Source organism: Triturus cristatus, chromosome 7 (assembly GCF_964204655.1).
Source record: "Triturus cristatus chromosome 7, aTriCri1.1, whole genome shotgun sequence".
Taxonomy (NCBI): Eukaryota; Metazoa; Chordata; class Amphibia; order Caudata; family Salamandridae; genus Triturus; species Triturus cristatus.
The window spans coordinates 763332214-763347238 of NC_140590.1; the positions used below are offsets into that span (position 1 = coordinate 763332214).

Below are 15025 nucleotides of genomic sequence, written 5' to 3' on the forward strand. Positions count from 1 at the left end.
TTTTTGAAGCCCTTACTAAAAGTCTCGCCAGACCAGCGCATGCGCTGGGTCAGGCGAGACCTAAAAAGTCATTGTCGTTTACAATGCCAATGGCTCAAACTCGCATAATTGCGAGACCTATTGCATTGCAAATGCTTGTTTTAAAAATGGTAACCACTGTCTTGAAGTGAAATATCTGCAATGATATTAATAGACTTGCCCTCTAAAACGTCTGATTTCGCCCTCGTTAGGATTTCAAATGATTGATAGGTATGCTAAAAATCATGTTGGAGATTGTCTGCCTAAAAGCTGGGGAGTTTTGTGTTATGCTCTGTCACATGAGTCTCAGTGTGCTGGGGCAGTTTCTCATCTCAGTCCTCCGGCATAGAGTAGCTTCCACGTAGGCCCTGTGTCCCAACTCCCAAATGAGGATGTAATGCAGTTCTTACTGCTCTCTGCTGAAGCTCCCTCGCAAACATCTCACACTTCCATCACCCTCACCCCCTAAGTCGGACTTGGAGTCGCAGTGCCGTTCTTACTGACCAAGGGAGGTCATGATGCTCGGTGACCTGGAGTCAGCAACAAGGAATATCTTGTAGAACGGAGGAACAGGGAGCACGAAGACCGCAAAAATAAGAACAGCACCAAGTATATTTATTAACAGGGCTTTGGCTGCACAAATGGAGTTTTATGCCCCAATTTCTCGTGGGTCACTTGCCCCTCCCTGTGGCCTTCACTTCACGCACGCCATAGGACCTACCGTAGAAAGCCTTCATGTTAATATGAACAGAAAACGATAACTGCTTTTGCTGTCCGCTTTCAACAGAGTCTTCCGGTCTCAATCTGCGAACAACACATTAAGTTTGGCTCATCGCAGCCATCCTGGTTGGATTTCCCATATCTGTAGCTACTGAGGATCTTGGATATGGGCACGCATGCTATCTATTTCAGCTGAGCTGCTAATGGTGCCAAGAGAGATATACGATGAACTGTCTTGGAAAAGTTAATCCAGGGATGCTACTGTTGAAAATACACGTTAACGTGGTAAAAACTACCAGAGAGATTTCGGCTTACACTGCGGGAGGGTGTGCGCAGCGTGTGCCACGACACAGCCATTAAACTGTAATGCATTGCAGAAACGCACTAACACGACCTCGGAAAAAAAACTCACTGTTAGGAAGGGAGCGAAAACGGGACCGATCCATCCTGGAAATTGCTTTCCAAACACAAAGAAAGTAGTGCTTACAAGACAAAATAACACCTACCCTATAACAACCAAAGTAAAAGGTCCAGTCACCAGGGAGGTTCCAAATGGAGACAAGGCGGTACGAAGGTGGCACTAACAAGCCTGTTTACTAATCAGACGCCAGTATTTACGAAGGACACTGACACAAGCCAATGGCAAATATGGGCGGAGAGTGGGCGGAGCTTCCATTACATACTCCACGTCTCCCCTAGAGCAGCCCATGTGCGCTGACTCTAGGCTCGACCTAAAAACGAGCAGCCCCCAGGTCCTGTGTGATAGAACTTGCATCATCCGATGCCCCGGTTCAGACAGTCCTGCAGTGCAGGATACGAGCTGAAAGAGATTTGAGCTCAGACCTGTGCAATCACAAGATGGACCAAAAAAAAAAGCTTCAAACAGGATAAGTTCTTTTAACAGTCTGATCAACCTATATGAATGGCCCAGGTAGAGACTGACATTGTCCAACCTAGTTGTGATCAAGGCGTAGACCACAGTTTTACGTGATGTAGACCGGAATACAGGAATGTTTTTTAGGTCTCGCCTGACCCAGCGCATGCGCTGGTCTGGCGAGACTTATTGAGAGGGCTCCAAAAAGTGCTACCAGGCCAGCAAAGAGCTACAGTGCATGTGCGCAGGCGCGCGCACCGCGCTTTACCGTGATTACTTTCACGGCCGCTTTGCATAGCCAATAGGTCTCGCTTTTGGGACCATTTAGTTATGCAACTGTTGCATAGCTAAACACTTATAAGGTCCCAAAGGCGAGACCTATTGGCTATGCCAATGCTTGTTTAAGGATCTCAGCAATGCTAAATATGTGACTGCCACCGACATCACTTGAGGCTGAAAAGACAGGTTACAATCAAATTCTACTCCCAGGTTTCTGGCTACCGTTACGGGCTGCAGTTGACTGGGAAAGATGTTTAGGCCAACAATTTACGAACCAGTTCTCTTTGTTCTGACCAAAAGTAAGGTCTCTGTATTACTGGATTTTCCACTACTAATAATTTGTTCTCCTCCACTCAAAGATCTGGATAAACAGAATTTAAATGTGGTCTGTGTACTTAATGAAGAACCCTGTGGCACCCCAAGTGTAGTGGTTTGCTGCCTGATGAGTAAAGGGCCATCCAAACAGCTTGCTCTCTCCTCTCTAGGAACGACTTCTCGATCAGGTGTCTCTTTCTCGCCTGTCTCCTTGTCGCCTCTGTCCCATTTCTTTCTGTCTCACTCACCGGTCACCTCCTCACCTGCATGTCTCTATCACTTGTTTCTATCTCTCTCATACCTGTGCTGTGATTTCTGATTTTTTTTCTCACCATTCTCTTTTTTTATCAGCTCCCTCATCTGCCTCCCCTTTCCTCACTAAGCTCTCCTTCTTCCCTTTCTCTGTATCATCTCTTTCTCCCATCAGCTGTCTTTCTTTCTTGTCTTTATCATCCTTTTTCACTCGGGTCTCAATTCTCTTTCTCAGCTTTTTCTCATCTGCCTCTTAGAGACTCTCTCTTTGCCAAGGTTTTCTCTCTATTAAATGTCTTTCTCAACTGTTTTATCACCTCTCTTGTCTGTTTATTTTATTAGCTGTCACCCCTCACCCATCCATCTCTTTATCACCTCTCTCATTCACCTACTTCTCTCTCTCATCCTGTTTTCTTTCTGAGCGGTCTGTGTCTTTATCACCTCTCTCAACTGTTTGTTTCTCTCATCTGTAGCCCTATCTACCTCTTTATCACCTCTTATTCACCTACCCAATTCTCTTTCCTTTGTTTCTTTCTCACCTGTTCATTACCTCTCACCTGTCTCTTCTTTTCTCACTAAGCTGTATCAACACTCTCTCATTATCTTCTCTTCTATATCCCTCTTTCAACTTTCTATCAGCTGTCTGTCAAGATTTCTCTTTCATCAATCTCTCTCTCCTTCCCTTCCCATTGCCTTTCTGTCTTTCTTATCTGCCTGTATCTTTGACCTTTTTGTCATCAATCTCTCTCTCTCACTTGGGTTTCTCTCAGCAATGTGGAATTTAAATGCACATTTCTCACACAGCTGTCTGGATTTACATCAAATAATGAAAAGCAGGCTTTCAGAATAATTTCTACCAAATTTAGTGTAATTCCATTCATCTGTTTTTTTCTGCACTGCTTATCAAAATTTCCTGTGGGTATTGACATGGATAAATTACATTTTGCACCACCCCCTGCCTTTTTTTCTTAGCCTCCGCTTGGCTATTCACTACCAAGCCGTCCAGGGAGGAGCGCATGCGAAACAAAAAATGCTCTTCCTATGGAAACTCGGAGAATCACTGCTATGTGCGTATTATCTATCTATCTATCTATCTATCTATCTATCTATCTATCTATCTCTCTATCTCTCTATCTCTCTATCTCTCTATCTCTCTATCTATCTATCTATCTATCTATCTATCTATCTATCTATCTATCTATATATCTATATATCTATATATCTATATATATATATATATATATATTATCCCAAAACTTGCTCAGATTTGAGGCCGCAACTCACCCGCAGGCGGCTCACAAAGCCTTTGTATAGCTCATTGCAGTTTCCCATCCATTTAAAGCCCTCCATTAGGCTCCCGGATGAGATTGTGCAATGTCAATAATGCTCCCCGCTGGTGCCGATCAAAGAGGAACGTTACCTCTCTGTTGGTTCCTGTCACACTTTCAGGCAGCGCGATCCCTCCACGGCCGAAGCCGCCGTGATATTTATTATCCCAAAACTTGCTCAGATTTGAGGCCGCAACTCACCCGCAGGCGGCTGCGGGTGAGTTGCGGCCTCAAATCTGAGCAAGTTTTGGGATAATATATATATATATATATATATATATATATATATATATTCACTGAAAAAACCATAGGATTCACACACGTTATAGTTAGCAGGACATTTCACTCGTGAAAAACCAATGAAATTCCCCCGTTATAGTTCGTGCAGGCAACTATAACTCACGCGACCGCAATCCTCTGCTGATGACGTCAAATATTACATCACTGTATTTAGACACTTATTTACCCATGTCTTCTTCCATTAATTTTCAGCTATACATATATTACAAATATTTTTTTTTCAGAAAGACACATATGTCATCAGTGATGTAATATTTGACGTCATCAGCAGAGGATTGCAGTCGCGTGAGTTATAGTTGCCTGCACTAACTATAACGGGGGAATTTCATTGGTTTTTCACGAGTGAAATGTCCTGCTAACTATAACATGTGTGAAACCTATGGTTTTTTCAGTGAATTTGCAAGGTTTTTTAAATGCTAATTCCTAACTATAACGTGTGTGAAACCTATGGTTTTTTCAGTGAATTTGTACGGTTTTTTAAATGCAAATTTTTTTGGGAGATTTTTGGTAAAAAATAATATCCAACCTATGTATAAAATAATATATGTACTATATCCTGCATTATGGAATGGTTAATTTTTTAAAAATTAATGTTTACATACAGTTGTACATCACAGTTATTATCTTCTACAACTCTTGAAACTTGTATTTTTTTTTTATGCATTTTTTGCCGTGCGCGTACGGTAAGCTGACGCTACGCGCTCCGTACGTCATAAGTACGGTGCGCTTACGTGATACGATGCGCGTACGGTAAGCTGACGCTACGCGCTCCGTACGTCATAAGTACAGTGCGCTTACGTGATACGTACGTGACGTACGCGTACACGCATGCGCCTTGCGCGGAAGCAACGTCGCGGTTACGCAGGGGCATGTAATGCGCATGCGCGAGTGCGTCTTACGTACGCGCTCCGTAAGCGTCACGTTCGCGCATGCGTACTTGTTTACGAGCGCGTACCGTAAGCTTACGGAGCGCGCACGGTAGGTCATGTGATCCACAAAGAACACTTTTCATTGGTTGAAACTACTTTCAGTTCCAGAAACTTCCCATACCACACCCATTCCCCTCATTACTGGTTGAGATCCCCTAGGAGAAGGAGCTGAATTGACATTGAGATACAATGGCAGAGCAGCAGACCTCTTCTGAGAGTGAGCCTAGCAGCACCATCATCAGACAGAGAAGGAGGAAACAAAAGGATTCTTTTGTGTGGGAGTATTTTACTTTTCCAGAGGGGCAGAAAAAGGTCAATGCTCCATTGGTCACTTGCACACTTTGTGACCGTGTTTTATCTAGAGGAGATCCAAGGAAGAAGTATTCCTTTGGAAATCACTCTATGATGAGACACCTTAGGGATAAACATCCCAGGACCTTTGCTCGACATACTGAAGAAAACTCTTCAGTAAGTCACCGGAGCCCAACCTCATAAGCTCAGCCGAGTACATCATCGGCAGCTCAGCTGAGCCCTTCCTCTGAGGTGGGAGCATCACCTTCTTCTGCTCCTCTGGACATTAACCCTCGATTTCGGAGGGTTTCAATGAGGTGTACAACGTGTTGTGGTCTTATTGTTTTTGGGGAGACCAGTGTTTCCCTTATTAACAATAAGATAGACCAGCATGTTTGTAGACGCTCATAATATTCCCATTCTTTCTTTCCTCTATCCCTGTATTAACCCAACGGCTCTTTTAAGAGCCAACCTTACCACACAATTTTGTAATTTTTTTTTTTTTAAGCTTTCCTTTTTGAAATTTTTTTTTTGCCGTGCGCGTACGGTACGCGTAATAGTTACGCGAAGTTCGCGGAATTTTCCCTTGCAGAATTTCTCCGTTTACGCCGTGCGCGTACGCTACGCGCATTCGGCGATTTTTTGAAAAAAAATGAAAATTAATTTTTGCCCTTGGGGGTCCTTCTGGGATCTCCTGACAAAGCCTAGGGGGTCAGGAACTGTCCACCCTGCCCCCTTTTCACGTTCTCCACCTTTGTTTTTCACCCCCTCAGACTGCGAGAGACAAAATGGCAGCCGACACTTCCTGGTTTCGACCGATTCGAATGTTTACTGAGATCTAACAACCAATCAGAATCGCGCTTGTGCACGGCGACGTGCGCGTACGGTAAGCTTACGGTACGCGCTCAGAGCGCGCCTATAGATATATATATTGATTTAAATGCTATTTTCTCAGGAAATACTGAACAGATTTACACAAGACCTTCAAAAGGCACATCCCTGACCTGAGGGCTACCTCTCTGCCAAATTTCAAGTAATTCTGTTCAGCCGTGCGGGCTGTAGCTCGGACTAAAGGTCCTATGGAAAAATGCATGGGGAAAACGCGTTTTGGGACCCCCCCTTTTTCTCAGCCCCCGCTTGACGAATCCCCCCGAGACTTTCAGGGAAGGAGCGGAACGGAGCGCCCCACCTATTTTGAGAATTTCGCGAGGATTCGTCAATCGGCGCCAAAGTTATTCCAAATAGAATGTTGCGGATTTCCTATGGAAACACGGTCCTAACTAGAACTATCTACTGGCGACCGCCAGTAGATAATATAAATATATATATATATATATATATATATATATATATATATATATATATATATATATATATATATATATATATATACACACACACACACGCAGCATACATGAATTAAACGAGAAACAAAATTGCCAACGCTACCCCCGTGTCGGTGTCCTTTTCATCAGGGTGATTCGGAAGTGATGTGTATATATGTGTGTGTATGTGTGTGTGTATATGTGTATATATATATATATATATATATATATATATATATATCTCGAACATACCTATAATACACCCACATTTATCATTTAGTTATACTTACATTTGTGATATGTTTGCTACTATGTTTTTGAGCTGACATGTTGTCCATGATCTGGGCGTTAGTATATACCATCTGGGTGATATTAATGTAGCATTTTCTCCATTGTAAATGTCCTTCGTGAAGATCTTAAAGACCACTACAGAATGCGTCAATTGGTTGTTATTTTGATGGTCTTTGCTACTGTCTGTTCCCTGTGGCGCACTGGATTATTCTCTAGGGCTACATTTACGGAGAATGCCATGAAGTTAAAAGTCCCTGCTCTGTTCATAAGTCGTCGCTGCAATTGGAATTTGTGTCGTAACACAATTGGAGTGGTTCTTGGGTTGCTGCAATCCTTACTTGATTAATTTTGATATTGTACAATTCCCAACCACCCGCCACGACGCCACCTGTCATACCCTGCATATATTTAGACTGTTATGTGATGTTTTGGTCGAAAGTGCTTTCAATTAATGATGTGTGCAATGTGTACCTTTAAGGAACGAATACCAGTTGGTGATGGGCAAGTCGTGCTGTTTTAGGTCTCGCCTAGCATGGCAGCGCATGCGCTGCTCGCTCTGCGAGATTTATAGTTAAGGAGGACTTTCAGAAGAGGGCTTGAAGCCCCGCCCCTTATTTCAATTGGCTGGCATCACCGTTTATGCTAAACGGTGGCCTGCCATTGGAAATGAGGGTTTTAGGTTCATGCCCTTTCGCCTCCGAACCGGACTCGGTGGCCTGCTTTGCGGTTGTAGCAAAGCACTTTCTTATCTTTATGGGGCCATGTGTTTTTAATTAGAAACACATGGCCCCATAAAGAAAAGATCCCCATGCTCCAGCTGCAGCACAGTCCTCTTTCACTTATTATATATCTGTATGCAATGACAAAAGCAGCAAAATACAAGTTGTCGTACAGGACCACGAGCAAGGCTTTGTTTAACGGCGCTGTGCGTCTTAATCTACACGTCTGTCCAGCTGCAGCGTTGACTGTGGCGTTACAACCAGAACTGCAGAATTTGGAATTTGAGAACCATGATCGAATCTCGGCGTGCTCAAAATCCTGTGATTCTGGGCACATCACTTCTCCCCATGCCTCAAAACATGAATGTGATCTTGTGTTTTTTAACCGGTGCTTATGCACAGTGATCCAATATCTTTGTGTGGAGTTTGTGCTATATAAAACTGCAATAAACGCTACTCCATCATGGTTTTAGATTTGTTTACATCTTGTTACTTAGAGAAGTCGAGTGAAATGCTGCGCATGGGTGGCCTGCTGTGCCACTTCTTTTCAATCTCGTAGTGCTTGGGCCGGCTCCTCTGGCGTCTTTCCCGGGCCCAGCTGCGCGAAAAACCTCTTGTGTGCCTGCGCAAGTATCCGCTCTTCCTCACACTTTTGATGTTACTGCTGCTGCACTTTGACTCCAGGGAGCACTTTAGCTGCATGCTGCAGATCCTCGCTGCCCCTCCTGCTACCCCACTGCCAGGGTCTTTAATGGTGCACTCGTGAGTGCCCTCGACCGTGGCTAACAGAGGGCACCTTGGCCCCAGCACTGCAATGGTTCGTATTCCTCGAAAGCTATGCCTCGAGGTTAACTGCAAACGTGACGCACTCTTCAAAATTTCAACACGCAGCACGCTGTTTATTTGCACCCATTATTGTGTGCCACTGTGCTTGTGCAAATTAACAAAGCAGTGCTTTCTTTTAGCTACATAAATAAAAACATTCCGATTTTGAAACGCAACGGTCACTTTATTTTCAGGCGCCATTTACGGGTGCTTTTTGTTGTACATGTTTTATGTTTAACGCACTATTCATTTATTTATAGTCTAAGATTTATTGCTCAATGTTTCTCATTTTTGTGCTGGAATGAGGGGAAAATGACTTAATTGACGTTAGTTCAACCCCAATGCACAGCGGCAGGGCTGTTTCAGAGGTCTCCCTTCTGTTGCTCTTCCCCCACATCTGTGCTTTTATGGCTCTCTCACCAGTGTGCCTCTCTGCTCCGTGCACTTCCCCCACATGACGGACCTGGCATGCTGTCCTGCTCCTCTGTATTCTTTCTGCTCTGCCACACTTTTCACACACAATAGCTATTTATTTTCTCACATGAGGGCCTGCCGAGCTGGGCCGCTTTGCTAGGTAGCTCTTTTCCATAAATGAGCTCCCTGCCGAGATTTATGGCTGCATCTGCTACTCCACCCTCCTACAGTGAGCCATTAGACTTCACATGTAATGTCACCAGGGCAGTGTCATAAACCCAGCACACTAGCAGATCAAGACTTTGTATTTAGATTACTGTGCAATTTGTATGTCTGAGTTCTAATCCTATTTCAACAAACATGTTTAGAGCTTGCATTTTTAAACATTTGAAATGCTGCTGGAGCTTTATTCATTAAATCTGCATTCGCCACCTAAATTATGTTTAAAAAGTTATTTCTTTTCCAAGTCAAAGGCAAGGGATGGTTTAAAGTGCTGCATCCAAATTGTAATATCACCTGAAACCCTTCATTTAAATACTCTTTCTGGCAGCATCTTTAGGATCTGTGTTTATTTATTTTTTGGAAATGTTGTAGCGGTTTCTGTCTGGTAACTTTGCATCCAACAACTTACTAAGGCTAAAATGGGCCCTGCAAACTCATATAATTTTGACAGTCCTCCTGCAGCTGTTTTTATCGGTATTCATAAAGGATAATAAAGTACATTCAATATAGCCTTTGAACATACGTGCACATTAATCATTGCCACCTAATTACACTCTACTAACTACCAGATAAATACATCCCAAATGCATCCAACATAAAACCACTATGCCACATAGCAACCATCCATAAAATACACTCCACACCATGCCACATAATTCCCATCAGCATAATTTCACTCCCAATACCACACAGTTCCACCCCACGCAATTCAGCTCCACACATTTCCATTCTGCAACTCATAATTAAACAACAAACCACATTATTCAAATCAACACACTTGCACAATAAATGCATCCAATCCACACCTCAAAATTCAACATCATGTCACACAATTCAACTGCTCATCACATAATTAAATTCCACTACATACCACGCCACAAGACAACATACCAATACACATATATACACTCCATAACACGTAATCCCATTCTACATATTTCCAGCTAATTTAATACCACATAATTACTATCCACATAATTCCACTACACAAATACACACACACACTTTTCCACCCCACACAATTCCACAACTAACAAGTTCAATCCAACCCATATAATTAAACTCCACACTACATACATCCCCTCCATAAGCAAAATACATTGTCCTTTACAACACCATTAACTCCAACTTTCACGAATGGGAGACCAATTGCATTGCAAATGATTGTGTTATTGTACTTTGTGGCAGATCTGCTCCACTGTATCTCTTGAGGATCTACAAACAAATTTGGTGATGAAGAGTAGATTATATTTTTCTTAACAACTTTTTAATTAAAACGTTCTTCTCTTTAATTTCCTGTAACTCCCATAGTTAAAAAACACAAGCATTTGCAATGCAATAGGTCTTGCATTTCACGAGTTTGAGCTATTGGCAAGTGGGCTGCTGGATGCTGCTGGCGTAGGAGTGGTTGATCATAAGAACTTGCAGGAGACACATGTGAACTCTCATTAAACGGTGTGTGGTGCAGTGTGGCAGCAGTGCGGTGAGCGGCAGCCAGGCCTGAAGGCACTAAGGAGTGCAGCACGGTAGCCGGGCTTGGCACAGAACCAAGGTCCCTGGTGCTGGACACGGTGCAGGTGCAGATAGGCGCTGCTGTGCCTGCTGCACGCATCCTTTCATCATCCGTTTTGCGGCTGCCATTACGTAGCTCGTGGGAAAGAGGAGTAGTGCAGGGTGCCGTGGGCGGGAAACAAAAGCCAGTTATGTCACTTCCTGTATGATGGATGATCGGAAATCCAGTGACGTCCCTTTCTATGCAGATGGTTGATGGGAAATTAAGGTCTTTGTAGGTTTCTTCTTCTGCTTTGATATAAGCCCTCATTTATTCCCCATGCTTGCGGTGCAATACAGTAAGTTAAACATTCACACTACACATATAGCCAGCGCACCTTTGTACATGACGCCGTTTACATGCATGACCACATTGAAGCTTGGTACAATTAGACTACAGCATTAGTTCTGTATTGAAGAGCTAAAAGTTGGAGAGATTGAGGCTCTTTTCGAGAGTACATATGGAAAGATAAACTGTTTTCAAAGTCTGCGTTCTATACGTTTTATCTTGAGTAACACCGATGCAGGCCATGGAACTGCTAAGCTCGGCGTTTCATTATTGCAAAATATCCAAGATAAGGATTGCCTGATAACTGGTAAATATAAAACTTTGCAATTAACACAAAGGTGTGTTATTACCATAATTGCTTGGCGCTGCACTGTAATGGCATTCTTGTAAAAAAAACATCTCTGGGGTAAAAATCTTTCACAACAGGGCACATAATTTGACAGATTATTTTCCCCTTCTTACTACCATACTCCCATCGGTGCACTGTAGTCACCAGCAAGCCACTTTCGTCCTAATGAGAAGGAATTATGGCAGCCGTTTCACCAACTCTCTGAGGAATACGGCTGGGTTTGGCAGGTACCATGCATGCAGTCGGAACAACTTGCAAAAAAAAAAAAAAAAGAATGCATTACAAATGCAATAGGTCTCGCCTTTCATTAAGTTAAAGCCATTTGCATTGCTATACAATACCATTAGCAAAGCAAATGGCTTTAACTTAATCAAAGGGGAGACGTATTGCATTTTCAATGCATGTTTTTGCCAAGCTGTTGCCTTTGAAATGGCAGTCTGCATGTGGGCACAATCAGTCACATGATAGCTAGCTCCTGACATCAGGAGGCTCCCTCGCTGCTTGTCCGACCAGCCCAAGATATCACTGCAGCTTATCGACTAGTTGGTAATATGTTCACTGTCTTTCTTGGTTCTACACTGCGAATGCGAAGTAGGAGTTCCTAGAGATGGGCAGGCCCGGCAGTTAATATGGAGAGCCGAGCCAGAGGTCTGGCTTGGCTCTGAGAACGAGTGTTTACAAGCAGGTGCCGCATGCGTCCTGTATCAATATGATGGACTATAAAATTCAAGAAAGTGTATTTCTCTCGTGTGTGGAAGCTTTTCATTTCAGTACATTACATTGTATCATTGCATTGAGTGGCATTTAGTAAAAGTGATGGTTTCTAAACATAGACTTAGAAACATTTATGAACTGCTCGCCTTTGCCATGAGCCAACCAAGCGACAAGTCACATATCACGTGCTCCCTAAAGATGACCTTTATTCTTATCGATGGAGCAACATAATAGCCTGTTTAGATATATGTAGGAGGTTTTTTATGTACAGAGATCATCTAGAACGGAATTGTTTGTAGGAGCTCTCAAATGTGATTATCAGGAAAAGGATTATTGTAGTAACTTAATTGTTAGGATCACACAATTTGGTCAAGTGAACTCGGATTTCTCATTGCAGTGTGTGCAATTCATCTACTACATGGATATCTCAAAGGACAGGGCTGTGTGTTTATTTTTTGAAGAGCTGAATCAATAGTGTGTTAAATAAATAACATTTATCGCCGCTTCAAGCAAGCGGACACAAGGTCTTTCTAGAAAAGGGTAAAGCGTTAAAGAAGGCAGGGCTCTCTTATTTGTATGCTTGTATCACGTTTCTGCTTAATATTGACACACAAAATAGACGTAACTTAAAAAGGCTTGTTACGTGCTCGTGTTTGTGGCTGCTCTCACCTGACTTCCAGTTCCAGTTAATCAATTGAGAGGGGTGAATATTAACCCTCACTTAAATTGTTGGAATCTTACAATGAAGTGAGGGTTGGTTTCCTGTGTTTAAGTATTTGACACCCGAGTGAGAAAAGGCTCTGCTTTTGAAAGAAAGGAATTGACGAGTATCAGTAAAGTGAAGTTTGGGCTGTTTGTGGGACAGTGAGAATTAATAGCAATGGACGGCTTTCATAAGAATATAACCGGAGAAGAAAGGTCACAACAGGAAATCTCGAAAGTATAACCCAATGTATAAAGAAGAACAAAGAAACCGCAACATTAACAACAACAAAAAACACAAGTAGCAGCTGGGACTGCACGGGAAGGATTCCTCGCGGCACACCACCCCTGGACAGATGTTACATTTGTAACCACACATGCATGGCTCACATGTCCGTTTACAAAGTAAAGTGTCTCACTGCACGCTGACCCTAGGTGTTTGCTTCACACACACTCTCAATTTAGCAAATTGATTAAAATGGCAAAGCTGGTAGTTTACTCATTCAGAGTTTGCCATCATTTAGTGTTTTGGATAAAACTGTTTGGCAAGGAACTTACCGGTATCCCTCAGAAGCCTTTTTTATTGGAAGAGTGAGCGTGCAGCCGCAGAGCCCTCAACGCTTTGAAGGGCATGGCTTACCTGAGGTGCATCCTTGAGCAAACTCCGCTCAATCGGAGGAGGAAGCCATCATTTTGGAAAATAACCATCTGTGTGGAGGTGGCCACAGGGCTTTGTTACAAAATGGACACATTGCACCTATGGAGGCTCCGTGCAGTCATTGCATCGCTTTAACCCAAGTCTCACCGGTGTAGAGCATCTGACCTGTAATGCAGCGGTCATCTCTCCACACAGTGTGGTACAGTGTGCTGCTGTCACTTCACCTCCAGAAGGATACATAATCAGAACAGGCCTGAATGCCCAGCTGCTGGAAGGCATTTCCTGAAGTTCAACACAGTTTTCTAAAAAACATCTAGGGCAGAGGATGTTCCTTAAGGATGAAAAACAAAATGGCGGTCATTATTGAAAATTAATGTATCTTCTACCTGTAGTTAATTACAGCGCTGAAACCGTGTTACTGTCTCCGTTGTGGCTTTGGGGTCTAAAAGGCATACATAATGCTAGCCAGCAGTTCACCCAGTGACCATTGAGGATCTCTGTTAGGTATCCTTAACCACCCGCCATGTGTGTGGGGTCAGCGTTCCCCCCACCTCACCGGACACTAAGAATCCATGGTCCCAAGGGTTGTTATTCATGGGGTGGCCATTCTTGGTGAATTTGTGTGTATACGCATGCTCGGGAGAGGTAGCAGTCTACTCTGGGTGTGTCCTTTCCCGCGGTTGTCGGGGTGCACACTGATAATAGGTTATTCTGGAGAGGTGGAGTGCCTCTTTCGTGCTAACTGATTCATTTTTTTCTGTTTTGTTTTCAGGATGCAGAATGATATGAAGCTGCCGGCGCACCTGCGACGCAAGTAAGGAGTGACTGTGCAGGTGTGATGGGGAGGGCAGGTTCCTGCATAGAAAGAGTCTGATTCTATCCCACCCACAGTAGCGGGAGTGATCGGTGCCAAGAAGACCCACTTAACCCTTTCCCACTTGCAAGGGGTATTTTTGGCATTACCAGGAATCAAAAGCACCAAAATGTGTTGCTTCTGTGCGTTGTTCTTCCTGTGTTTGGACTACTTTGCATTTTTTTACGCGCCTTCTGTAATATATATATATATATATATATATATACATACACATATATATATATATATATATATATATGTGTGTGTATATATGTATTTTCTGTATATATACAGAAAAGGATTGCTGTTTAAATTCTACCTCCCACGTACCTCCCTTTGAGGTCCCTGGTCATGAGTGCATTGCTGAGAAAGTGTCTTGCTGGTGTGGGTGAAGTGTTGTCGTCACCGTGTGTTTAAACCATGGTTAATGGTCCAGCTCACAAGCATTTGGGATTAAAATCCATCCCGCTGACTGATTTATGTGATGGCACCTACCTGTAGACTGAGTTCTGGTGGGTTAGTACACACAGGGGCATTTAATCATTAAGCCCCAGATCGAGGCAGCCTAACAGAGCAAAATGACCTTGCCACATGTGTGCCACCTCCCCTTACTCCCACCCTCAAGCAGAATGTGTTACGAAGCCAATTATTAGTGAAAGTAATTCTGGTCAGTGTAGCACACCGGACTTGAACATGTGTACATTATATACATGAATCCCCTTTTTTATGCAACACCAGCTTTCTTGATTCAGCATTTTGACTGCTTGTCTTGTGCAGTCTTCCCAGGAAACCTTTTGACTGCCTAAA

At 43.2% G+C, this 15025-nt stretch overlaps 1 protein-coding gene across 1 annotated transcript in view; it reads left to right on the forward strand.

Moving 5' to 3' along the window:
- The window catches only part of SLC25A10 (solute carrier family 25 member 10), a 142380-nt gene that overhangs the window by 87813 nt on the left and 39542 nt on the right, over positions 1-15025 (forward strand). Inside the window, exon 5 of the mRNA XM_085617517.1 lies at positions 14138-14179. Coding sequence (XP_085473643.1) covers positions 14138-14179 — 42 coding nt within the window. The remainder of the gene's footprint in view (positions 1-14137; positions 14180-15025) is intronic.